This window comes from Lithobates pipiens, unplaced genomic scaffold (genome assembly GCF_037356315.1).
Source record: "Lithobates pipiens isolate NorthernLeopardFrog02 unplaced genomic scaffold, aLitPip1_a1.2 Scaffold_8, whole genome shotgun sequence".
In the NCBI taxonomy this organism is placed as follows: domain Eukaryota; kingdom Metazoa; phylum Chordata; class Amphibia; order Anura; family Ranidae; genus Lithobates; species Lithobates pipiens.
In genome coordinates this window covers 564,354,079-564,381,726 of record NW_027507903.1, presented here as the reverse complement: position 1 = coordinate 564,381,726, position 27,648 = coordinate 564,354,079, and the positions used below count along the sequence as shown (strand labels likewise).

At 47.3% G+C, this 27,648-nt stretch overlaps 1 protein-coding gene across 4 annotated transcripts in view; it reads right to left on the bottom strand.

Annotated features, from left to right (window-relative positions):
• Positions 1 to 27,648, bottom strand: part of LOC143960998 (serine/threonine-protein kinase N1-like) — a 189,785-nt gene that overhangs the window by 134,714 nt on the left and 27,423 nt on the right. Inside the window, exon 1 of one of the 4 annotated variants that reach the window (XM_077470092.1) lies at positions 27,429 to 27,556. The exons of 2 other annotated variants lie outside the window; for them this stretch is intronic. In XM_077470092.1, coding sequence (XP_077326218.1) covers positions 27,429 to 27,506 — 78 coding nt within the window. In that variant the 5' untranslated portion in view covers positions 27,507 to 27,556. Of the gene's footprint in view, positions 1 to 22,130; positions 22,224 to 27,428; positions 27,557 to 27,648 lie in introns of those variants that run through there. One more of the 4 variants, XM_077470095.1, reaches the window with a different exon arrangement.

The window sequence follows — 27,648 nt, the reverse complement described above, 5'->3', positions numbered from 1 at the left end:
CCATCTTATCTGTGCCCATCTTTGCCCATCAGTGCCGCCTTATCTGTGCCCATCGGTGCCGCCTTATCTGTGCCTATTAGTGCCACCTTAACTATGCCTATCAGTGCCCACCAGTGCAGCCTATCAGTGCCCACCAATGCAGCCCATCAGTGCCCACCAATGCAGCCCATCAGTGCCCACCAATGCAGCCTATCAGTGCCGCCTAATCAGCGCACTTCAATGAAGGAGAAAAATGACCCGTTTGCTAAATTTTATAACAAACTATTAAAACATGATTTTTTTTTTTTTTTTTTTTGCATCTTTTTTTGTTTGTTTAGCAAAAAATAAAACTCCGAGCTGTAACTAAATACCACCAAAAGAAAGCTCTATTTGTGGGAAAAAAATGATAAAAAATTCATTTGGGTACAGTGTTGTATGACCGCGTAATTGTCACTCAAAGTGCATCAGCGCTGAAAGCTGAAAATTGGTCTGGGACTGAGGGGGGTTTAAGTGCCCAGTAAGCAAGTGGTAAACCACTAGGCCTCAGTAATTTTCCTGGGCATAGGCCACAGACATAAGAAGTGGATACAAACTAGCATTAGTCCCTGGATATAATGTGGGTCTAAGATAGGGACACGTATCGTTGGAGCTAGATATATATGGGGATATGGCTCTAGCTGCTCTGCAACTAACGCAGACATGTGTACACTAAATACTGTCCTGGATTTGATTGAGGTGTCCAGGATCTTTTAAGTGTAATTTCACCTTTACAGAAAATCTGTAAGATGACCTTACACTGTACCCCCTCCTCATCCCACCCAATCCCGCTGTACCAAATTACCACGATCCCCCACTGTCAGACACTGACAAGCCACTTCAGTGGTCCAGGGATTTGAAATCCTGGTGGCTTTCTCTCCTCTCCTCACAGCACTGATAGTATGGTATAGATGGCTTCTGATTGGTCAGCACCATCCATGTGACAGTGCTGACCAATTAGAATTCCTGTAATCTGTACTGGCTAAGCAATATGGACACGAGATTAAGCCGTAGAGCAGTAATTCTCAACCAGGGTTCCGCGGAACCCTAGGGTTCCTCCAAAGGTTGCTAGGGGTTCCTTCAGCATTGGGCAATCTCTGCCTCTCAGATAAGTTCCCACAGACACCATTGATCTTTTTAGCTATCTGTAAGTAGGTGATTCTTCCCAATGACCACAAGTGTGAGGACCGTTCTTCCCACTGACCATTACACTAATGTATCATGAGTTGTAGATTTCTAATTTTTAGTAGGGGTTTCCCAAGACCAGAGTACTATTTCAAGGGTTCCTCTGTGTTGAAAAGGTTGAGAAAGGCTGCCATAGAGGTTTCAAATCCCTGGACCAGTGAAGCGACTTGTTGGTGTCTGACAGCGGGAGATCCAAGCAAGCAGTGTAAGTTCACATTATAGATTTTCTGTAAGGTGAACTTACACTTTATGCCCAGACCATTAAAAACTGCTTTAGAAACTAAACATCTGAGAAAGGGGGATTGTTTGGTCCCCCAAAGTGCCTTTTGTTTTCTTTTTGGTCACTTGTGAAATCAAATAAATACTTTTGGATTATAAGAAACATTTATTTGCCACTATTTCTGGTTAAAGTAATGCCGCGTACACACGGGCGGACTGTATGGCGTACTTAGCCCGTCGAAACACATTTCAGCGGACAGTCCGCTCGTGTGTGGGCTTCAGCTGACTTTTTCAGCGTGCAGTCTGGCGGACTAAGTATTTCGGATTTTTCGAAATTCTGTCCGTCATACTTTGGTTTCAGCGGACAATCCGCTCGTCAGTATGCTAGTTCGACGGACTAAGAATGGCGCATGCCCAGAAAGGATTTACACGGCGGAAGGGTGCTTTGCTGTGTATTGGACTTCCTATTTCTAGTCCCGTCGTACGTGCTGTACACGTCATCGCGCAAGCTTTCGACGGACTGTTTGTGCATCCCTGTGTGGTCAAGTCCGTTCAGTCGAAAGTACGACGGACTGTCCGTCGGATTGTATGACGAACTAAGTACGCCATACAGTCCGCCCGTGTGTACGCGGCATAATACATAGATCCCTTCGAATGGCCCCTGTTGTAAAGAGCTGCTGAACCTAAGCCATCAGGCTGAGCTAAGGAATTCTATTTTTCTCATGTCTAGCACCTCGCTCCCACCTATCATTTGACATATATGGAGAACAGTAGAGTGAGGAATCATTATTACCCCTACACACCCTTCCTAAGAATGGAGGAAGGGTGGATGACTGATAGGTCTGCCTCCTCCATTCATAGCTCATGTTCCCAGAGCCAGCACACCTATATGTTCTGTGTTCCTGGTTTTAAAAAATTTTTTTTTTGTTTTCCATGAAAATTTTTATTGAAATTAAAGACAGTACAGCTTAATTGACAGTATTATAGAAGCGGTTGTTATTACACAAAAAAAGGGTGAGCATAACATTTATCCAGAACAAAATATTGAGTCAGTCACTTGATAGCGGTGTTGGTTTGAGGTGATAAGTGAGTGGGGATATGTATTGAGATGGTTAGCTAATAAGATAAAACCTTTGGGAACGGGTTAGTATGACACAAGTGATGAATAGTTTGGGGTAAGTTCCTTGACTAGCTAGTTTGTAGGTCTTTGAAGTGTGTGGGTGTTACAGTGGCGACAGGTTTATTGTCGTTATCACCTCAGTCGTTGTAAGGGATAAAGACTTGACCTAGCCTATATGAGTCTGGATAGGGTGTCAAGCTTCTAATTGGGCCTAGTGGTCTTCGGGAAGATAACAAGGGGGGATTGGTAGAAGAGGGGTGAGGTGGGTGTGGGAAGGCATGGAGAGGCGTAGGGGGGTAAGGGGAAAAGGATCGGAGGGGGTGGAATGGGTACCATCTATCTCTCCCTCCATAGGGGTAGGTATGTGGGGGGTGGAGCCAGTTCTGTGGCTTGGTTTTTATATTACCTGATGTCTCAGGTACAGTATCAGTAAATATAGTGGCATATTGTAATACATTCAACATTTAAACTCAAATGTAGTGGTACCCCTGAAGGAGCCACTGGAATTTGTGCCTATTTACACCCCACAGCACCTACAGCCAGGCAAAATGGATTCTCCACACTGTTCCAAATGGCTCAATAAACAGTCCAGGGGTTTGTGTTTTTTGGTGTTTATTTTATTATTTTAGAAACAGTGAACTTGGATGGATGGAGATTGGGGTTCCATGGTATGCCCAGACTGCAGAAAACTGTAAATTCCAAACAAATGGTTGAGGCCTTACTGATGTCTCTGGCTGCTCTAATCCAAACTAAACTGTGCTGCACAACAGTGGGAGTAATGGTGCATCAGAAACAGGGAATAACAGTCACAAAAAGTTGTGTGGCTCTAGGCCTAAAGTTAGAGGTGTCAGGGTGCTCCTGGCTGTCTTGTACTGCACTTAAGCTATCCCTGGTCCCAGACACATGAGGTATTGCACTTCGCTGTCCTCTCCTTCCTTGGGGAGTATGGCTGGCTTGTACTCACTCAGTCTCTTTAAAAGAGAAGTATGGGTTTTATTTGTATTTTTAAGAATCATACTTACCTAGCTGGATACAACATTGGTTCAATGCTGCATTTGTCCCCTGCTGTCTCTAACACTGAGAATTGAGCGATCAAACACTGCCGATCAGCTCAAAAGCCAAGGCACTAAAATGTCAGGTAAAGAGGGGTCCAGCAACATGCTTTATTATTCACAAAAGCTGCTGCTGCCCAGTGCCCAACCCTCCAGCTCGGATGAGCTGGTGGCAGACATGTTATAAAGGCCACGTGGAGAAGAAGCCATTATAGCTGAGCAGGAAGATCTGTCCACAGATGACCTGGATGAGCACCCTGCTGAACAAGAATAACCTACATTTTGGGAAATCCTGAAAGCAGTGAACAAATGCACAGCCTTGGTTCATAAGTTAAAAACACATCTAGGTAGCTTGTCTGAAATTGCTTTTATATGGCAAGAGCTCCAGAAAATAAGGGAACACACAACAGCTACTGAGAGTCACTTTAGTGATATAGACGATAACTCCCAGCTATGATACAGGACTCCCAGACAACTAAACAATTAGTGGGTGCAAGCAGTATGCAGGCAGAAGATTTAGAAAATTGCATGAGAAGGAATAATGTCCGCATAGTGGGTCTTCCCCAAAAATTTTGGGCTGCAATATAGTATAACCACGGGTTGGGCATGGCCAGGCCCCCCAGCATCCTTGGGTCTTTGCAGATGTTCTAGGTGTTTTAGTGTGCCATAACAGCTGTCTAAAGATCGAGTATCACTACCGGTGTATTGTGCAGAAAATATAATAGCTGGGGCATAAAAATATTTTAAATAGGTTAACTTTACCAGCCAAAGATAACCAGAATCTGTTCCAGATCTTAATTTTATCTCTAAAGCGGGCCAGCAGGGGAGTTATATTCAAGCAGCAAAAATCTACTAACTGAGGTGTAACTTGGACACCCCGGTATTCGAATGAAGAAGTAACTGGAATTTGACAGAAGGGAGTGATGGTTTGGGGAGGGTTAGGGTCTAATGGCATTAATGCCGATTTGTCCCAATTTATAAGAAGGCCTGAAAATTCACCAAAATGTAGCGAACCATAGTTAACCACTTGAGATCCGCGCTATAGCCAAATGACGGCTACAGCGCGGATCTCCTTTCCCGGGATGACGTCAATAGACGTAGTCCCGTGCACGAGCGCCCTGCGCGCCCCCTGAGGTCCCGACCCCTTATCACGTGATCAGCTGTCAGCCAATGACAGCTGATCATGTGATATAACGGAGCCGGTAATCGGCTATTATTCCTCCTCGCGCTGTCAGCGCGAGGAGAAAAAAAAAAGCCGATCACCGGCGGCCGTGATCGGGACATCAGTCCCGATCATGGCCAGCCCTGCTAGTGCCCACCTGCCCCCTGCCAGTGCCCACCTGCCCCCTGCCAGTGCCACATTAAAAAAAGTAAGTGCCCCCGTCAGTGCCACCCAGCAGTGCCCATAGTGCCACCCAGCAGTGCCCACAGTGCCACCCAGCAGTGCCCACAATCTGCCTCAACAAAGGTGCTGCACCCCAGTGCCACATATCCGTGCCCATCAGTGTCATCTACCAGTGCCCAGCAGTGCCGCCCATCAGTGCCCAGCAGTGCCACCTATCAGAGCCACCTATCAGTGCCACCTATCAGTGCCCATCAGTCCCATTTATCAGTGGTACCTATCAGTGCCCATCCGTGCCACCCATCTGTGCCACCCATCCATGCCACCTTATCTGTGCCCATCTTTGCCCATCAGTGCCGCCTTATCTGTGCCCATCGGTGCCGCCTTATCTGTGCCTGTTAGTGCCGCCTTAACTATGCCTATCAGTGCCCACCAGTGCAGCCTATCAGTGTCCACCAATGCAGCCTATCAGTGCCCACCAATGCAGCCAATCAGTGCCAACCAGTGCAGCCTATCAGTGCCGCCTCATCAGCGCACTTCAATGAAGGAGAAAAATTACCCGTTTGCAAAATTTTATAACAAACTATTAAACATGATTTTTTTTTTTGCATCTTTTTTTGTTTGTTTAGCAAAAAATAAAACTCCGAGCTGTAATTAAATACCACCAAAAGAAAGCTCTATTTGTGGGAAAAAAATGATAAAAATTTCATTTGGGTACAGTGTTGTATGCCCGCGCAATTGTCATTCAAAGTGCATCAGCGCTGAAAGCTGAAAATTGGTCTGGGACTGAGGGGGGTTTAAGTGCCCAGTAAGCAAGTGGTTAAAGCCCACTATGGTTTTGCCTAATAGATGCGGCCAGGGGTTTAATGGTTAGCGCAAACAATAGAGGGGACAGGGGACATGTTTCCACTAACCATTGTGTGGCCCAATACAATATTGTAGGTCATGCCACCACAACTTGCAGCCTGTGAAAGTACAGTATCTCACAAAAGTGAGTACACCCCTCACTTTATTCATGTTACAACACTGAAGAAATTACACTATGCTACAATGTAAAGTAGTAAAATGTACAGCTTATATAACAGTGTAAATTTGCGATCCCCTCAAAATAACTCATCACACAGCCATTAATGTCTAAATTGCTGGCAACAAAGGTGAGTACACCCCTAATTGAAAATGTCCAAATTGGGGCTAAAGTGTCAATATTTTGTGTGGCCATCATTATTTTCCAGCACTGTCTTAACCCTCTTGGGCATGGAGTTCACCAGAGCTTCACAGGTTTCCACTGGAGTCCTCTAACACTCCTTCATGACGACATCACGGACCTGGTGGATGTTAGAGACCTTGCACTTCTCCACCTTCCATTTGAGGATGCCCCACAGATGCTCAATAGGGTTTAGGTCTGGAGACATGCTTGGCCGGTCCATCACCTTTACCCTCAGCTTCTTTAGCAAGGCAGTGGTCTTTTTGGAGGTGTGGTTTGGGTCATTATGTTGGAATACTGCCCTGCGGCCCAGTCTCCAAATGATCATGCTCTGCTTCAGTATGTCACAGTGCATGTTGGCATTCATGGTTCCCTCAATGACCTGTAGCTCCCCAGTGCCGGCAGCACTCATGCAGCCCCAGACCATGATACTTCCATCACAATGCTTGACTGTAGGCAAGACACACTTGTCTTTGTATTCCTCACCTGGTTGCTGCCACACACGCTTGACACCATATGAACCAAATAAGTTTATCTTGGTCTAATCAGACCACAGGACATGGTTCCAGTAATCCCTGTCCTTAGTCTGCTTGTCTTAAGCAAACTGTTTGCAGGCTTTCTTGTGCATCATCTTTAGAAGAGGCTTCCTTCTGGGACATCAGCCATGCAGAACAATTTGATGCAGTGTATGGCGTATGGTCTGAGCACTGACAGGCTGACTCGCTCACCCCTTCAACATCTGCAGCAATGCTGACAGCACTCATACGTCTATTTGCCAAAGACAACCAGAGGATATGACGCTGAGCACGTGCACTCAACTTCTTTGGTGGACCATGGTGAGGCCTGTTCGGAGTGGAACCTGTCCAGTTAAACCACTGTATGGTCTTGGCCACTGTGCTGCAGCTCAGTGTCAGGGTCTTGGAAATCTTCTTATAGCCTGTTAAGGAATCTAATGTACATAATGATAATCAGAAAATGTCTATTTGCTTATGTGTAGCAACAATTCTTTTTTTCAGATCCTCAGAGAGTTTTTTGCCATGACGTGCCATGTTGAACTTCCAGTGACCAGTATGAGAGAGTGAGAGCGATAACACCAAATTTAACACACCTGCTCCCCATTCACACCTGAGGCCTTGTAACACTAACGAGTCACATGACACCGGGGAGGGAAAATGGCTAATTGTGCCCAATTTGGACATTTTCACTTAGGGCTGTACTCACTTTTGTTGCCAGCAGTTTAGACATTAATGGCTGTGTGTTGAGTTATTTTGAGGGGACAGCAAATTTACACTGTTATACAAGCTGTACACTCACTACATTGTAGCAAAGTGTAAGTTCTTCAGTGTGTCCCATGAAAACATATAATAAAATATTTACAAAAATTAGGTGTGTAGTCTTTTGTAAGATACTGTATACCAGGGATATGTAATTAGCGGACATCCAGCTGTTGCAAAACTACAAGTCCTATCATGTCTCTGCCTCTGGGTGTCATGCTTGTAGATGTCAGAGTCTTGCTATGCCTCATGGGAGTTGTAGTTCTGCAACAGCTGAAGGTCCACTAATTGCATATCCCGTCTGTATACTATCTAGTAATACTAAAAAATATAAACAGCAAAACAAAACACAGGTACTCCATATAGCGGATTCAATTATTTATTATAAAGCAAAATAAAAAAAAAAGGATTGTCCTTATCAAAGAATCCTGAGAGCCCAAACTCAGTGTCACTGTGGTGATGGCCAGGCGAAGAAAACGGATTTTCCCAGACTGAGGTAGGGAGGTAAACCTAAAATGCGGCATTTGTTGGGGAGAAGGGCTGGCTGGCTTAGGCTCCTTTTTTAGTTGGGACAGGGGGATATCTTTCCCATGCCAGCTACAAGAAGGTTGGTCTTAAAGAATCAGTTGAGTTGTTGCTTGTCCTGGCCATTACCGCATTGCTTCTTGAGTCTGTAATTTAGGAATCTTTCGTAAGTGTAATGCCGCGTACACACGACCGGACTTTTCGAGGGGCTAGGTCCGACGGTCTTTCCGGCGGACTTTCCGAATGAATGGACTTGGCCACACACAATCACACCAAAGTCCGACGGATTCAAACGTGATGACGTACGACCGGATTAGAATAAGGAAGTTCATAGCCAGTAGCCAATAGCTGCCCTAGCGACGTTTTTTGTCCGTCGGACTAGCATACATACGAACGGATTTCTCGGTCCGGCGGAGTTCCGGTGGAAAAATTTAAAACATGTTCTGTTGCTAAAGTCTGCCGGATTTTTGGCAAGCAAAGGTCTGATGGAGCCCACAACGATCGAATTGTCCGACGGACTCGTTCCGGACCTTCGCTGTCAAAAAGTCCAGTCGCGTGTACGCGACATAATACTTGAATTTTATTATTATTTTTTTTTAATAAATAAGTTGATCTGTGTTACTTGGTGTGCCTGTGTTTTGCTTTAAGGCAAACTCCAGTTTCCATTTCCCCAGAGCACGTAGTGATGAAAGCTACCATCTAAATTTAAATTGCATTGAGTTCTTTATGGTCCATTAGGTAGGCGGTATTTGCCTCCTGATTTTATCAGCAATATGTGGCTTCCTGATTTGTCCCCAACGTTTCGCACAATAAGACTTCCTGTTCTGCAGAATAAGGCGTCTGGAATGAGCAGGAATACGGGATCCCTACCACAGTAAATATTTTTCTAATGACTTGATAATATGGAAGTGATCACAGACATGGTCCATTTGTTATAGAAAAGAGGAGGGCTTTCTCATAGTTTCACAGAGACAGGAAGACTGTGTTGCTGGCTGCTGAATAAGAAATGGAACATATGGCGGGGTCTGAAGAACAACGGGAAGTCATCAAATTAAAGTGGACAGGAGAAAAGTAGTATTAGTAACGATGACCCCTAATAAAAAAAAGATTTTAAAAATCTTTAGATCTAAGGCCTCATGCACACGAGACGCAGATGAAACCTCTGTTAAAAAAAAGCTGAAACGCGCGTTTAGAAACGCGCGTTTTGCCGCGTTTGCATGCCGCGTTTAGACGCGTTTGCGTTTAAACGCGTTTATAAAGATAACATCATGTAGACCCTCCCCAAGCTCTCAAAGCATTTTTTTTAACTATTTCTGCTATTTTGATCAGAGTGAGCAGCAGCAGCATAGAGAGCAGTTGTACACTTGCATTTGCCGTGTCACTTGCCACGGCACCTGCCACAAGTTGTGGATTGTCCACTTGCCACAAGTTGGGGATTGTCCACTTGCCACATCACCTGCCACGTCACCTGCCACAAATTGTGGATTGTCCACTTGCCACGTCACTTGCCACATCACCTGCCACGTCACTTGCCACGAGATGTGGATTGTCCACTTTCCACGTCATCTGCCATGCCACCTGCCACAAGCTGTGGACTGTCCACTTGCCACGTCACCAGCCACATCACCTGCCACAAGTTGTGGATTGTCCACTTGCCACGTGACTTGCCACATCACCTGCCACGTCACTTGCCACATCACCTGCCACAAGTTGTGGATTGTCTACTTGCAGCGTCACTTGCCACATCACCTGCCACGTCACTTGCCACGTCACCTGCCACAAGTCGTGGATTGTTCACTTGCCACGTCACCTGCCACGTCACCTGCCACAAGTTGTGGATTGTCCACTTGCCACGTCACTTGCCACAAGCTGTGGATTGTCCACTTGCCACATCACTTGCCACGTCACCTGCCACGTCACTTGCCACGTCACCTGCCACAAGTTTTGGATTGTCCACTTGCCACGTCACTTGCCACGTCAGCTGCCACGTCACTTGCCACGAGATGTGGATTGTCCACTTTCCATGTCATCTGCCATGCCACCTGCCACAAGCTGTGGATTGTCCACTTGCCACAAGTGCCACAAGCTGTGGATTGTCCACTTGCCACAAGCTGTGGATTGTCCACTTGCCACATCACTTGCCACGTCACCTGCCACGTCACTTGCCACGTCACCTGCCACAAGTTTTGGATTGTCCACTTGCCACGTCACTTGCCACGTCAGCTGCCACGTCACTTGCCACGAGATGTGGATTGTCCACTTTCCACGTCATCTGCCATGCCACCTGCCACAAGCTGTGGATTGTCCACTTGCCACGTCACCAGCCACATCACCTGCCACAAGTTGTGGATTGTCCACTTGCCACGTGACTTGCCACATCACCTGCCACGTCACTTGCCACATCACCTGCCACAAGTTCACCTGCCACGTCACTTGCCACGTCACCTGCCACAAGTTGTGGATTGTTCACTTGCCACGTCACCTGCCACGTCACCTGCCACAAGTTGTAGATTGTCCACTTGCCACGTCACTTGCCACAAGCTGTGGATTGTCCACTTGCCACATCACTTGCCACGTCACCTGCCACGTCACCTGCCACGTCACTTGCCACGTCACCTGCCACAAGTTTTGGATTGTCCACTTGCCATGTCACTTGCCACGTCAGCTGCCACGTCACTTGCCACATCACCTGCCACAAGTTGTGGATTGTCCACTTGCCACGTCACTTGCCACATCACCTGCCACGTCACTTGCCACGAGATGTGGATTGTCCACTTGCCATGTCACTTGCCACGTCACCTGCCACGTCACTTGCCACGTCACCTGCCACGTCACTTGCCACAAGATGTGGATTGTCCACTTGTCACATCACCTGCCACATCACTTGCCACATCACCTGCCACGTCACCTGCCACAAGTTGTGGATTGTCCACTTGCCACGTCACCTGCCACATCACCTGCCACGTCACTTGCCACAAGATGTGGATTGTCCACTTTCCACGTCACCTGCCATGCCATCTGCCACAAGTTGTGGATTGTCCACTTACCACGTCACCAGCCACATCACCTGCCACAAGTTGTGGATTGTCCACTTGCCACACCACTTTCCACGTCACCTGCCATGTCACCTGCCACAAGATGTGGATTGTCCACTTGCCACGTCACCAGCCACATCACCTGCCACAAGTTGTGGATTGTCCACTTGCCACGTCCCTTGCCACGTCCCCTGCCACGTCACCTGCCACAAGTGTATTGTCCACTTGCCACATCACTTGCCACATCACCTGCCACAAGTTGTGGATTGTCCACTCGCCACGTCACTTGCCACATCACCTGCCACAAGTGGATTGTCCACTTGCCACGTCACTTGCCACGTCCCCTGCCACAAGTGGATTGTCCACTTGCCACGTCACTTGCCACGTCACCTGCCACAAGTTATGGATTGTCCACTTGCCACTTCACATGCCAGTCACCTGCCACAAGTTGTTGATTTTCCACTTGCCACGTCACCTGCCAAGTCACTTGCCGCGTCACCTGCCAGGTCACTTGCCACGTCACTTGCCACAAGTTGTGGATTGTCCACTTTCCACGTCACTTGCCACTTCACCTGCCACGTCACTTGCCACAAGTTGTGGATTGTCCACTTGCCACATCACTTGCCACCTGCCATGTCACTTGCCACAAGTTGTGGATTGTCCACTTGCCACGTCACTTGCCACAAGTTGTGGATTGTCCACTTGCAATTGCAATTGTTTAAAATATTTTTCTAATGGTTTTTCATCATTTGCAATCATTTTTGAGATTTTGAATGTAAAAAAAAAGGTCACCTTTAAAAACGCATATAAACGCAAACGCGGCTAAACGCGGGTGCCGCGTTTAGCCGCGTTTTGCGTCTGAAACGCAGAAATTTTTGAAATTTTTTTGCTTCTGGAAAAACGAGATTAAACGCAACTGCATATAAACGCAAAAAAACGAGACTGTGTGCATGGACACATAGGATAACATTGAATGAGTTCAGGTGCAGTTGAAAAAACTGTCCAACTGCATCTGAACGCGCGTTTAACTGCGTCTCGTGTGCATGAGGCCTAAGAAGATCAAAGGAAAACTGTGCGGCAAAAATTCTCTATATTACCAAAAGTATTGGGACATCTGCCTTTACACGCACATGAACTTTAATGGCATCCCAGTCTTATGCCCCATACCCACGGTCGGATTTTCAGGCGGAAAATGTGCGATCGGATCATGTTGTCGGAAAATCCGATCGTGTGTGGGCTCCATTGGACTTTTTCCGTCGGATTTTCCAACGCACAAAGTTTGAGAGCTGGATCAAAAATTTTCAGACAACAGAATCTGATTGTGTGTAGACAATTCCGACAGACAATGTGCCACGCATGCTCACAATAAACTAAAAGACGAAAGCTATCGGCTACCGTTTATAGTCCCGACATACGTGTTTGACGTCACCTCGTTCAGAACGATCGGATTTTCCAACAACTTTGTGCTACTGTGTGTTTGCAATACAAGTTTCGGCCAGAATCCGTCTGAAAAAATCGGATGGATTTTGTGGTCGGAATGTCTGACCATGTGTATGGAGCATAAGTCTGCAGGGTTCAATATTGAGTTGGCCCAGCCTTTACAGCTATAACCGCTTTAACTCTTCTCAGAAGGATGTCCACAAGGTTTAGGAGTGTGTCTATGGGAATGTTTTACCATTCTTCCAGAAGCCCCTTTTTGAGGTCAGGCACTGATGTTGGAGGAGAAGGCCTGGCTAGCAGTCTCCACTCTAATTCATCCCAAAGGTGTTCTATCACGCTGAGATCAGGACTCTGTGCAGGCCAGTCAAATTTCTCCACCACAAACTCACTCATCCATGTCTTTATGGACCTTGCTTTGTCCACTGGTCCAAATCATTTGGTGGAGGGGGGATTATGGTGTGGGGTTGCTTTTCAGTGGTTGGGTTAGGCCCCTTAGTTCCAGTGAAGGGAACTTTTAAGGCATCAGCATACCAAGCATAGGCATGTGTACAGGGTCTGCCGGGTGTGCCTGGGGGGCAATAATAATTTTCTTCCTCAGGTATTGTGGTAGACCTCTTTATAGGTTAAAGCAATTTCAGCAAACACTAGGACTAAATGCACTATTAACCCCCAGCGCTGGTGACAGCGGACGCATTATTAATCTCCAGCACTGGTGTCAGTGGACTCACTATTAACCCCCAGCATTGGTGTCAGCGGATGCACTATTAACTCCCAGCAATGGTATCAGTGGATCCACTATTAAACCCCAGCATTGGTGTCAGCGGATGCACTATTAACTCCCAGCATTGGTGTCAGCGGATGCACTATTAACTCCCAGCATTGGTGTCAGCGGACGCATTATTAACCCCCAGCATTGGTGTCAGCGGATGCACTATTAACTCCCAGCAATGGTATCAGTGGATCCACTATTAACCCCAGCATTGGTGTCAGCGGATGCACTATTAACTCCCAGCATTGGTGTCAGCGGATGCACTATTAACTCCCAGCACTGGTGTCAGCAGGCGCACTATTAACCCCCAGCAATGGTATCAGCGGATGCACTATTAACTCCCAGCATTGGTGTCAGTGGACGCACTATTAACTCCCAGCATTGGTGTCAGTGGATGCACTATTAACTCCCAGCACTGGTGTCAGCAGGCGCACTATTAACCCCCAGCAATGGTATCAGCGGATGCACTATTAACTCCCAGCATTGGTGTCAGCGGATGCACTATTAACTCCCAGCACTGGTGTCAGCAGGCGCACTATTAACCCCCAGCAATGGTATCAGCGGATGCACTATTAACTCCCAGCATTGGTGTCAGTGGACGCACTATTAACTCCCAGCATTGGTGTCAGGGGATTCACTATTAAGCACCAGCATTGGTGTCAGCAGACGCATTATTAACTCCCAGCATTGGTGTCAGTGGACGCGCTATTAACTACCAGCATTGGTGTCATTGGGCGCACTATTCACTCCCAGCATTGGTGTCAGTGTACGCACTATTAACTCCCAGCATTGGTATCAGCGGATGCACTATTAACCCCCAGCAATGGTACCAGTGGATGCACTATTAATTCCCAGCATTGTTGTCAGTGGACGCACTATTAACTCCTAGCATTGGTGTCAGTGGACACACTATTAACTCCCAGTATTGGTGTCAGCGGACGTACTATAAACTCCCAGCATTGGTGTCAGTGGACGCACTATTAACCCCCAGCAATGGTATCAGCGGACGTGCCATTAACCCCCAGCACTAGTGTCAGCGGACCCACTATTAACCCCCAGCGCTGGTGTCAGCAGACGCTCTATTAACCACCAGCAACGCTGTCAGCAGACACACTATTAACTCCACAGCATTGGTGTCAGCGGACGCACTATTAACTCCCAGCACTGGTGTCAGTGGACGCACTATTAACTCCCAGCATTGGTGTCAGCGGACGCACTAATAACGCTCAGCATTGGTATCAGCGGATGCACTATTAAACCTCAGCACTGGTCTCAGCGGACGTACTATTAACCCCCAGCAATGGTATAAGCGGACGCACTATTAACTCCCAGCATTGGTGTCAGTGGACGCACTATTAACTCCCAGCATTGGTGTCAGCGGAAGCACTATTAACTCCCAGCATTGGTGTCAGCGGAAGCAATATTAACCCCCAGCAATGGTGTCAGCGGACGCATTATTAACCCCCAGTATTGGTGTCAGCGGACGCACTATTAACTCCCAGCACTGGTGTCAGCGGACGCATTATTAACCCCCAGCATTGGTGTCAGCGGACGCACTATTAACTCCCAGCATTGGTGTCAGCGGAAGCAAGATTAACCCCCAGCAATGGTATCAGCTGATGCATTATTAACCCCCAGTATTGGTGTCAGCAGACGCACTATTAACTCCCAACACTGGTGTCAGCGGACGCATTATTAACCCCCAGAATTGGTGTCAGCGGACGCACTATTAACTCCCAGCACTGGTTTCAGCGGACGCACTATTAACTCCCAGCATTGGTGTCAGCGGACGCACTACTAAACCACAGCACTGGTGTCACTATTAACCCCCAGCAATGGTATCAAGGGATGTACTATTAACTCCCTGCATTGTTGTCAAAGGACGCACTATTAACTCCCAGCATTGGTGTCAGCGGACGCACTATTAACCACCAGCATTGGTGTCAGCGGACGCACTATTAACCACCAGCATTGGTGTCAGCGGACGCACTATTAACCACCAGCATTGGTGTCAGCGGACGCACTATTAACCACCAGCATTGGTGTCAGCGGACGCACTATTAACCACCAGCATTGGTGTCAGCAGACGCAATATTAACTCCCAGCATTGGTGTCAGCGGACGCAATATTAACTCCCAGCATTGGTGTCAGCGGACGCAATATTAACTCCCAGCATTGGTGTCAGCGGACGCACTATTAACCACCAGCATTGGTGTCAGCGGACGCACTATTAACCACCAGCATTGGTGTCAGCGGATGCACTATTAACCACCAGCATTGGTGTCAGTGGACGCACTATAAACTCCCAGCATTGGTGTTAGTGGACGCACTATTAACACCCAGCATTACCCCCTACACTCCACAAATTTTAACCCCAGTGTGACATTGTGAAAGGTGAGGGGAGAGAGAGAGAGAGCGGGAGAGAGAGAAAGAAAGAGAGAGGCCTAGGGCACCATTAGAATGCCACGATCTCCCGCCCTGAGTGGAGAACGGATGGGTGGCAGCAGAACCCTGGATCTGGGGCCAGGCACATCCTCCGAGGGAGCTCTGCTCTGGTTGATCAGCGCCTAGGTGGGTGGAGCGATGGGCAGAACCTCCCTCCGCTCTGTTCTCTCTGCTCGTCTGTGTCTGTTTCCTTTGCTGTGCTCGCTGGGCTGCAGCAGCAGCATTCGGGGGGAGAGGAGACAGGAGAGTGCAGCAGGACAACGCTGGATACGCTGGACGTGTTTCTATTTAGCTATTGAAAGTTACATTTCTGATTAACTGGTTTATCTTGATTCTCATATAGCATTATATTCTACTTTCCTCAACAGACACCTCATAGAACCTCACAGCCATTGCCTGAAATAACAAAAGAAAAGTACAGCAGGTGCACCTCTAGTGCATGAAAGTGGTTGTAAACCCTTACAACACACTTTCACCTACAGGTATGCCTCGATTAAGGCTTACCTGTAGGCGCTGTAAATATTTCCTAAACCTACATGGTTTAGGAGATATTTACAATTCCCTGTACAAGGATTCCTTCTGCACGTGCCCCGATGTATTCGGCGCATGCGCACTTTAGAAGGGTCACGGTGTGCCATTTTCATTAAAGGAAATGCCGTGAATGGCGGTTCCCGCATACACGCATGGGAGTGGCGTCATGCGACTCCGGCCAGTCACAGAGCCGGAGTTCATGACCCCGGAAGGAAGATGGACGCTTCCAGCCGGCGAGGGAATCGGAGACACCGCAGGTTCCTGTGTCAGGTAAGTGCGATGCATAGTAACCCATTATGCTTTTCCTTTGCAGGGAAACAAAGAGGAAGTAAACCCCATCAGGGTTTACTTCCTCTTTAAGAGTGACAACTTTAAAGAGCCAAGAATTGGGTAATGCTGGTAATTTTTTTTTAGTTTTGTATAGAGTGGAGAGGGATTGGAACACCTGTCAGGTTTTCATTTCTCTCTGTGTCCCCGTTAGGGAGATCACCCTCTCTGTTTGTCCTGTTTACCATTATCATAGAAAGTCAAACTAAAAGAAACCCCACAAATTTTGGGTTGTCCTGAGAAAAGTAATAGAGGGAAATCTTCCAATGGGGAGACTTGCTCTGGTGAACTGAGGGTCCCCAAGGAATTCCTTTAATTTGCAGGAATTACCCCTCACTTCCTGTTTTGGCTATAGAACAGGAAGTGAAGGTAGACCTTCCCAGTGGGACACAGATGGCAAAAAATAAATTAGCAAGGGATATAGCCCTCCCTTACTTAGTTTTGTCTATAGTTCTGCTTTAACATGGCTGCCAAGGGATGCAATCATTGAGCATTCAGCAAATAGAAACCCTTCAAACTATTTAGGTATAAGAACATCAAGGACCACAAATGATGCAATAAATGTAAAACAATTTCAATATAATAAAAGCAACAATTGCACTCACATACTAAAGGGAGCAGAGTGTGCCTGCAAATAGCCCCTGAATGGTGTTTCTGAGCCTGCCGTGGCCAAGTATCCAGGTATCAGCCATGGATTGGAGGTCAGCATCTGCTTCTGCGTATGTTAGCTAGGCAATGCGTTTTAGGGTTCTACACTTTGTCAAGCTTGAGGTTGTTTCCCTTGGCAACCACGGTAAAGTTTGACTATGATCGCCAGTCGGTGGTGGTGGCAGCAACACCCCTATGGGAGGACAGCCAGAACAGCCCGGACATCAAAGCTCCACACTTACCCCATGTAGGGAGGGCAGCATGTCCGGCGGTTTTCTCCCTCCTCCCGTGGCGTGGATCACGGTGCCTTCCACCGTGCATCCCCCTCCTCCTCTGCGTCCAATAGGATTGCCTGACCTTTCAGCCAATCGGGAAACAGGTATCAGACCCACACTTCCTGATTGGTGGAGAGGTGATTCAGTGTTAGAAAAGCGAATATTCATTTGCTTTTCAAACACATCTGGGTGAGCTCCAAGCGCAATGCTCTGCTCCAAGTCCACCCTATTTTGAAGCCTATTAGAGCCTATGGCTTTAATCAGGTGCTTCAAAAAAAAAAATCCCTATTGCTATAATTCATGCACCCAGTGTTCTGAAAGGGGTAGGACGTATGAATAGGGAGGGGGTGGCCACGGATAGATTCATGCAATGCATAAATCTATCCATTAACCATATAGGGGGTGGCCTGGATAGAGGGGGTCCCGTGCGCCCTTAATGGATGGGCCGTCCCTGCGCAAACCAATCAATATATGCTTATTGGGATTTTTTACCAAAAATATGTAGCAGAATACAAATTGGCCTAAACTAATGAAGAGATTTGATTTTTTTACATTTTTTTTTTTTTTTTTTAATTCTTTATTTACGGATTGCAGGTAATACAGGGATAAACTGTAAAAGACATAGATCACTCAGTTTTCCAGGTTAACAAAGATACGTACATAAGCAACCAACACTTTGTGGGGGATCAGGGGAAACCAATCAGTTTGCGATAGCAGTGGCCCCAGCCGTGGCCATACCATCACGTTATCTTAGTCAAATTATCTGGCATCCCAGTGTCCACTTAGAAATGAGGGCAAACCCCGGGGCAATGCCCTTCCAGGCCCAGGCCGAGGGGCATCCGACATCTGTCACTGTCATTTTATCGGACAAAGAGCTCAGCCGGGACCCTCCCAAGGGTCACCAACCCCTAGCTGGGAAACCGAGGAAACAAAAAGGAGAGGTTTGTGCAATCACCGTGTATTTTAATTATATGAGGGAGTTGGGGGGTAGGGAAAGAGGGGGGAGCAAGCAGTGAGGAGAAGGGGATGGGGGTAGAAAGAGTGAAAGTTATAGGGGGTTAAGAGTGCTACGGAGCAGATGGGGGAGAGTGAATCAGAGTGGAATATGAGAAGGGATAGAAAGGAGGAGGACTCCGATGGATTCCCACGGCCGGGGCCCTCCCCCTGTATACGTGCCAGAGCCTACAGATAGGATCTGTAAGCGTCGGAAAACCGGAACAAACTCCAGGGCAACCATCGAGCAGTGTGTTCCTCCTCCTTGTCGCCCAATGCCGAAGTGAGCTGTTCCATACGGTAGATGTCGCAAACTCTCGCAAACCAGTGAGACACCATTGGAGCGGCCCGCTGCTTCCACACGCTAGGTATGCATGCCCTGGCTGCACTCAGAAGATGTTTTAAGAGAGACTTGTGGTACCTCCTGCTCGAGAGTGGGGTCAGATTGAGGAAAATCGCCGCCGGGTCGTTCTGCAGATCGACAGCTGTGAGGTCAAAAATGATACTGAGAACCTGTCTCCAGAAATGGGTCAATTGTGAGCATTCCCAAAAGATATGTATTAACGTGCCAGGCTGTTCACCGCATCTCCAGCACAAAGGGCTGTGACCAGGGAACATAGCTGCCAGAACAGTGGGGGTCCTGTACCATCGGGTCAAAATCTTATAAGCTATTTCCTGGTATTTACTACATAGGGATGACTTGTGCGCAAATAGAAGCGCGCGACTCCTCTGGTCGGGCGAGAGCCGGATACGAAGGTCCCGCTCCCATTTTTCCAAGAACACCAGATGCCCCTGGGAGAGTTGGTCCAGTAGGATGCGATAGGACAGGGAGAGAGACCCTCGGGTCGGTCCCTCTCCTGAGCACATCTCCTCAAACGATGTTAGGGGTCTGCGGAACTCGCTACTGTTCGGCAGGGATTTCAAGAAGTGGGAGAGTTGGGCAAGCTTCCACTGTCCCAGGGCCGTGGTTGCTAACACCTCGTACATAGTGGGGACCGCTGTCCACGTTCCAAGGCCAAGAAAAGAAGAGGCCCGCACCAAGTCCTGGCCAAGATCGAGGCGGAATGATTTTTCCGTCATGCCTGGTTCAAAGCATGGGTGTCCAATAATAGGAGTCATGGGCGACGGGAAACTGGGCACGCCCTTCAGCTTAAAATATCTGTCCAACTCTCGTAGCGTTGGCTCAATGAGAGGGTGCGCCCGTACTGCTCCCGACCAGCTCGGACCACTCCAGGGCAGACCCTCAAGTGGAAATGGTACGGATTCACGTTCTAGTCGAACCCACAGCTTATCCCTCAGATGTCTGCACCAGTCGACTATGTTCATGTGTATCGCCGTACAATACCATGCCGGGTCTGGGAGGCCAATCCCACCCTTGTCTTTCGGTCTGAGCAGTAGTGTTCTGCTGAGTCTTGGAGGCCTGCCTTGCCATACGTAGCGAATAAAGACGGTGCGCATGGCTTTAAAAAATGATTGGGGGATTTTTATCGGTAAGGCTTGTAATAGGTACAAGAGTCTGGGCATTACATTCATTTTGAGCACGTTACATCTCCCAAACCAGGAGGTCGCCAACTTTGACCACCTCTCTAGATCTACGGCAAAAAATTTTAGGAGCGGCTGAAAAATTCAATTGAAAAATCAGATGCGGATCCGGGGGAATCTTGGTACCTAGATATTGTATAGCTTCAGCAGCCCAACGAAATTTTTTACATTTTTTATTGGATGTGTTTTATAGCAGAAAGTAAAAAATAACCTTGTGCACTACTGCAAACAAGGGGTCGAGATTGGCAGGTGGAAGCACCCACCAAAAGCAACAGCTGGCTTAATGCCTGCTGCGGCATGTGTACAACTTTGGCTACTGCCTCAGCAGCTTAAGGGGGGTAGGGATCAGGGGGCAGAAAAATGCAACTCAACAGCAGGGTTTTACCACCTCCCAACTTTTACATGTGAATGAATACATAATGCCCGTACACAAAATAGGATTTTCCGCTGAAAATTTTTATATGGGAGCTTGTTGTCGGAAATTCCGACCCTGTGTAGGCTCCATAGGACATTTTCCATCGGAAATTCGGTCACACAAAATTTAAGAGCTGGTTCTCAAATTTTCCGACAACCAAATCTGTTGTCGTAAATTCCAATCGTGTGTACACAATTCCAACACACAAAGTTCCACACATGCTCTGAATCAAGCAGAAGAGCCACACTGGCTATTGAACTTAATTTTTCTTGGCTCGTCATACGTGTTGTACGTCACCGCGTTCTTGACGTTTGGAATTTCCGACAAGATATGTGTGACCGTGTGTATGCAAGACAAGTTTGAGCCAACATCTGTAAAAAAAATATGGATTTTGTTGTCGGAAAATCCTATCGTGTGTACGCGGCATAAGGGTGCTGCTGCTGAATGCAACTAAAATGTCGCAAGGACACAATGCTGCTCCCCTGAAAAGCGATCTGAGTGTGTTTGACAGGTGGTGAGGAGGCGATATGTTGCTTCCTCACCACCTGATTTAAACACATGATAGTATGTCAATTAGAGGTTTAAATGGATTGCAAAGTCTCAAGTTTTCACCTTAATGCATTTTATGCATTAAGGTGAAAAACCTTTTGTTGCAGCTACCCCCAGAGCCCCCCTTATTCTTACATATGCCCGATCCAGCGATGTTCATGAGCCCAGCAGCTCCAGCCGCTGGACAGATTGATAACAGTCAATCAAATCCAGTGACACTGGAGCGAGGCAGAGTCCCGCAGTCTGTGTCAATGGATGCAGCAGTGGGACTCGGGAGTGTGCCCACACAGGTACCCCCATGGAAAGCAGATTTTTGTGGGGGCACCCGATGAAGGGGAGGAGTCAGGAATGCCGATGGGGCACCCCAGAAGAGGAAGATTGGGGCTGCTCTGTACAAAACCATTACACAGAGCAGGTAAGTATAACATATTTGTTATTTTTATTTTTAAAAAAATGCGAACCTTAATGCCACGTACACATGACCGGACTTTTTCGGCAGACTAGGTCCGACGGTTTTCCCGATGGACTTTTGGCAGAGTCCCAAAAGACTTTCCGAATGAACGGACTTGGCCACACATGAATGGACTAGGTCCGTTCATTTTGAACGTGATGACGTAAACGGTACTAAACAAGGAAGTTAAATAGCCAGTAGCCAATAGCTGCCCTTGCATCATATTTGGTTCGTTGGACCAGCACACAGACGAACGGTTTTCCCGATTTTAGTCTGTCGGAATTTAGCGCGTTGGATAGATTTGAAACATGTTCTATTTCTAGGTCTGTCTGATTTTATTTTTTAAACGATCAGACTAGCCCATACACGATCGGATTGTCAGACGGACTAATCCCTTCGGACATAGTCTGCCAGAAAATCAGGTCGTGTAAAATCACTTTGAATCAAGTGTGAGGTGGTGACACTGGTCACGGTGACCTTTGACTTCTCCCATGTTGTTCAGGTAGACCTGCACCTCTAAGGTTGCCTACCCCTGCTGTAAACTGTAGATGTGATTCTGGCAAAGTGATCCTCTAAAAACTCACAAGCCCCCACCCCACCACCATATCATCACGGCGCTGGTTCTGCCAGCCGTCTCAGGGGCATCTATGGCATCTTCAGTAAACCTCTAGCAGATCTTTGGTCAAAATGTAAAATCATGTATTCATATTTTACATTGTATTTCAATTATTTCTAGCCCACTTCTATTAATCTAAACGATCTTTGTAAACTTACTCTGTATAGATCCCCACATATTTCCTTCCTTGAATCCTGTAATATATGTAGTCACTATGTCCTGTGAGTAGGCAGTGCTGCGTCACATATTTCACAGAGCCTACCTTCTGATCTACAAAGGTGCTGAGAGGAGGAGGAGTGCCAGGAGGTGGAGTCAGTACAGGAAGGCAGCAAGGTACCATGGGATATGTAGTCCTTAGAAATAGAGAGTAAACAGAGGAGAAGCTGCAATGCATGCAGGGAATCCAGGAAGTTGTGGAACAAGATGGCCAGCAGACAGGCAGACAAGCAGATTTCAGACCATGAATAGAGATTTTTTAAGGTAAGTTTATATTGAATTGTCAAAAATAACTATTTTTGTATTGCTATTACAATGCTGATATTATATAAAGAAAGTGTATGATGTGACCGTAGACTGCCTTACAGTTTTATGTTCATCAGTCTTCTTTTGACAGTAAATGAACCTGAAAGACTTAGATCTAAGCAATGTCGGGTTCCATCTACAATTTACATCAACCGTATGTTTATCTGTCATCTCATATACAGTACATACTTTACACAGAGGCCTCTTCAGTCCCTTGTGACTAAAATTACGTAAAAGAGAAGTCAACTGAAAAAATAGGCAATTTAAATATACACACACACACACACACACACACACACACACACACCGATCAGCCATAACTATATTACCACTGACATGTTAAGTGAATAACATTGATTGTCTTGTTACAATGGCATCTGAAAATGGGTGGGATATATTGGGCCAATAGGAAGGCATAATACGCAGAGCCCTGAGTACAGGACGGCATAATACACAGAGCACTGGGCACAGGACTACATGATACACAGAGCGCTGGGCACAGGACTACATGATACACAGAGCGCTGGGCACAGGACTACATGATACACAGAGCGCTGGGCACAGGACTACATGATACACAGAGCGCTGGGCACAGGACTGCATAATACACAGAGCGCTGGGCACAGGACTGCATAATACACAGAGTGCTGGGCACAGGACTGCATAATACACAGAGCCCTGAGTACAGGACTTCATAATACACAGAGCGCTGGGCACAGGACTACATGATACACAGAGCGCTGGGCACTGGACTGCATAATGGCACAGGACTGCATAATACACAGAGCGCTGGGCACAGGGCAGCATAATACACAGAGCCCTGAGTACAGGACTGCATAATACACAGAGCACTGACATAATACACAGAGCCCTGAGTACAGGACTGCATAATACACAGAGCACTGGCCATAATACACAGAGCCCTGAGTACAGAACTGCATAATACACAGAGCGCTGGGCACAGGACTACATGATACACAGAGCGCTGGGCAAGGGACTGCATAATAAACAGAGCGCTGGGCACAGGACTGCATAATACACAGAGCACTGGTCATAATACACAGATCCCTGAGTACAGGACTGCATAATACACAGAGCGCTGGGCACAAGACTGCGTAATACACAGAGCACTGAGTACAGGACTGCATAATACACAGAGCCCTGAGTACAGAACTGCATAATACACAGAGCGCTGGGCACAGGACTACATGATACACAGAGCGCTGGGCATGGGATTGCATAATACACAGAGTGCTGGGCACAGGACTGCATAATACACAGAGCCCTGAGTACAGGACTTCATAATACACAGAGCCCTGGGCACAGGACTACATGATACACAGAGCGCTGGGCACAGGACTACATGATACACAGAGCGCTGGGCACAGGACTGCATAATAAACAGAGCGCTGGGCACAGGACTGCATAATACACAGAGCGCTGGGCACAGGGCGGCATAAAACACAGAGCCCTGAGTACAGGACTGCATAATACACAGAGCACTGGCCATAATACACAGAGCCCTGAGTACAGGACTGCATAATACACAGAGCACTGGCCATAATACACAGAGCTCTGAGTACAGAACTGCATAATACACAGAGTGCTGGGTACAGGACTACATAATACACAGAGTGCTGGGTACAGGACTACATAATACACAGAGTGCTGGGCACAGGACTGCATAATACACAGAGCGCTGGGCACAGGACTGCATAATACACAGAGCGCTGGGCACGGGACTACATAATACACAGATCGCTGGGCACAGAACTGCATAATGGCACAGGACTGCATAATACACAGAGCGCTGGGCACAGGGCAGCATAATACACAGAGCCCTGAGTACAGGACTGCATAATACACAGAGCACTGGGCATAATGCACAGAGCCCTGAGTACAGAACTGCATAATACACAGAGTGCTGGGTACAGGACTGCATAATACACAGAGTGCTGGGCACATGACTACATAATACACAGAGCGCTGGGCACAGGACTGCATAATACACAGAGCGCTGGGCACGGGACTACATAATACACATATCGCTGGGCACAGAACTGCATAATGGCACAGGACTGCATAATACACAGAGCGCTGGGCACAGGGCGGCATAATACACAGAGCCCTGAGTACAGGACTGCATAATACACAGAGCCCTGAGTACAGGACTGCATAATACACAGAGCCCTGAGTACAGGACTGCATAATACACAGAGCGCTGGACACGGGACTGCATAATACACAGAGCACTGGACACGGGACTGCATAATACACAGAGCGCTGGACACGGGACTGCATAATACACAGAGCGCTGGACACGGGACTGCATAATACACAGAGCACTGGGTACAGGGCTACGTAACACACAGGAGGGTGCTAGACATAGAGTGCAGGGTTCAGAGGTTTGCTATGCACAGAGAACACTTCTGCCCCCACATTCATAGCTCATCAGCCACCTCTTAGCCCTTCCCCCACAACAGCTAAACTTTCCATCTCTGCATCAGCTCTGACCCCTGCTCCCCCACTGCCCTGTGTACAAAGAGACACCCCCCGCTCACCTCCAGGTCTCAGCCAACCACACAGCAAATTTTTAGCTATGCCCGTCCGTCACGGAACAGCAGCAGAAGCGGCAGTGAGATCATCCAGCAGGGGGCATTGTTATCCGAGCCACCAGGCTGTTTCGCAGCCAGCATGGGAAGCCGTGTCTAAGTTAATCTGGCCCAGAATGTGGGGAAAAAAACGTGGACAGACTTGGTCCGGGGATGTCTGGTCACCCTATATTAGGCAGCAAGTAAGCATACTGCCTCTGAAGCTGTGTTAAAAGCAGAAAAAATGGGCATTGGGCAGTTTCTTGTGTATGGGGTTGTGTAGCCGCAGAATAGTCAGGATGCCCATGCTGACCTGTGTCCACAGCCAAATGCACCTATAACGGGCACAGAGCATCAAAACTGGACCACAGAGCAATGAAAGTAGGTGGCCTGGTATCATGAATCAAGTTTTAAATCCTGTGGATGGCCAAGTGTGTACATCACTTACCTGGGAAAGAGGTGGCACCAGAATATAGTATGAGAAGAAAGCATGCCGGTGGAGGCAGTGTGATGCTCTGGGAGATGTTGTTCTAGGAAAGCTTGGGTCCTGCCATTCATGTGGATGTTACTTTGACATATACCACCTATCTAAACATTGTTACTGACCAAGGACACCTCTTCCTGGAAATGGTATTTCCTGATGACAGTGGCCTCTTTCAGTAGGATAATGTGCCCTGCTACACTGCAAGAATGATTCAAGATTCAAGGTCTAAGGAACACAACAACGTGTTTGAGGTGTTTAAAAGATCTGCTACTGATGCCTTGGTGCCAGGTACCACAGCATACATTCAGAGGTTTAGTGGCATCCATGCCTTAATGGGTCAGGGCTGTTTTGGCAGCAAAAATGAGACCTACTCAATATTTGGTGGGTGGTCAAACTCATGGCTAATTCGTTTTTATAGATACATCTAAAACTCACCATACATGAAGGTTTCTCTTGTTCACCCCCATGTACTGAATGAGACAATTCCACCGCGCTAGACAGCAAGTCCATGATAGACAACATTGCTGGCTATTATGCCAGCCGACACCTACAGCTGTCAGAATACCCTTATGCCGCGTACACACGACCGTTTTTTCCATCAGAATAAACTCTGACTGTCTTTCCGACGGAGTTCCGCTGAAACGGACTTGCCTACACACGATCACACCAAAGTCCATTCGTTTAGAACGCAATGATGTACGACGGGACTAGAAAAAGGACGTTCAATAGCCAGTAGCCAATAGCTGCCCTTGCTTCGTTTTTGCTCCGTCGGAATAGCATACAGACGAACGGTTTTCCCGATAGGAATTGATTCCGTTGGAACGATTTAAAACAGGTTCTATTTCTAGGTCCGTCAGAATTTTTGTCTGATGAAGCCCACACACGATCGGAATATCCGATGAAAGGATCTGACTTTTTTGCCGGAAGGTGTTGATCAAAAATTTACTTTTGTCGAGCTGGGTAGTGCTGACAGGGCCATCCAAGGAATTAATTTCAGCCGATTCAGCAGGAATCTGACAAAATTTGATCCCCATATGATCAGTTTAAGGTTTTGTAAGGCTATACTCGCACTGTAGCGGGTCCGGAAATGTGTGCCAATTGCACACGTTTTCTGATCCGCAGACAAAACACGTTGCTCTTTAGTGGACACACGGGGGTGTCATTAATTCTTGGCACCCCCAGGCATTGAAAAATGCAGCATGTGTTCAGGTGTTCAAAACCACATGGTGCTACAGCACCGCGCAGTTCCATGTGGCTGCATTTTGGAAAAAGGGTCTGGGACTTTTTCCTTGCTTTTCCCTCAGAAAAGTGTAAGATGTTATATATGACATTTTTGTTCTTAGTTATGCCTGAAAATGGAGTATCGTTCACTTAAAAAGAATGGTGGATCTCATACTATATCTAGTTGTAGTCTAGTGCAGACGTGTGGCTTAAAATGTCTTTTTGGTGTACTAAGTTTTTGCCATATGCCATTTTTTCTTTGGTGTCTATTGATAACTGAGTTCCAGTATCTCCTATACAAAGACAGATTCATAGTCAGGGCCCCCCCCCCCCCCCCCCCCAAAAAAAAATGGTAATCTACTTCTGGTCTGGTGTAACATGGATATATTTGGATATAGGCCGCCTTCGTTTTTTTGACCATATAGAGTCCACAGTATAGTCTTGACTTCCGCAATAGCAGACTTCCTGACCCTCACCCCACAGAGTTGCTTCATTAACCCATTATCCGAAAACCCCCGCTGAGCTCCAAAAGCTTACACAGAATCACTTCAACAACTTTTACTGCAACTTCCTGCAGATCATCACTCCCCTGCTGCCACTGGCCTGGCCAAAAACATTTCCTGCTCTAGTAAACTTACCCCATTCAGACACATGCAGAGCATCTCACCAGGATCCTTCCCCTGCTGCAGAGTACTGACCTCCACAGTGTCCTTCATTAACCCTTAGCCGACCCATGCAGACCCTTCCCTCTCTTCCAACCTGTCACGTTTCCGCTTTTACAGATCTTAGCAAACATCCTACGCAGGAAGTCCTCAGACACACGGCATTAAACGCTGGTTCCAAGGCTGTGAAGATGAA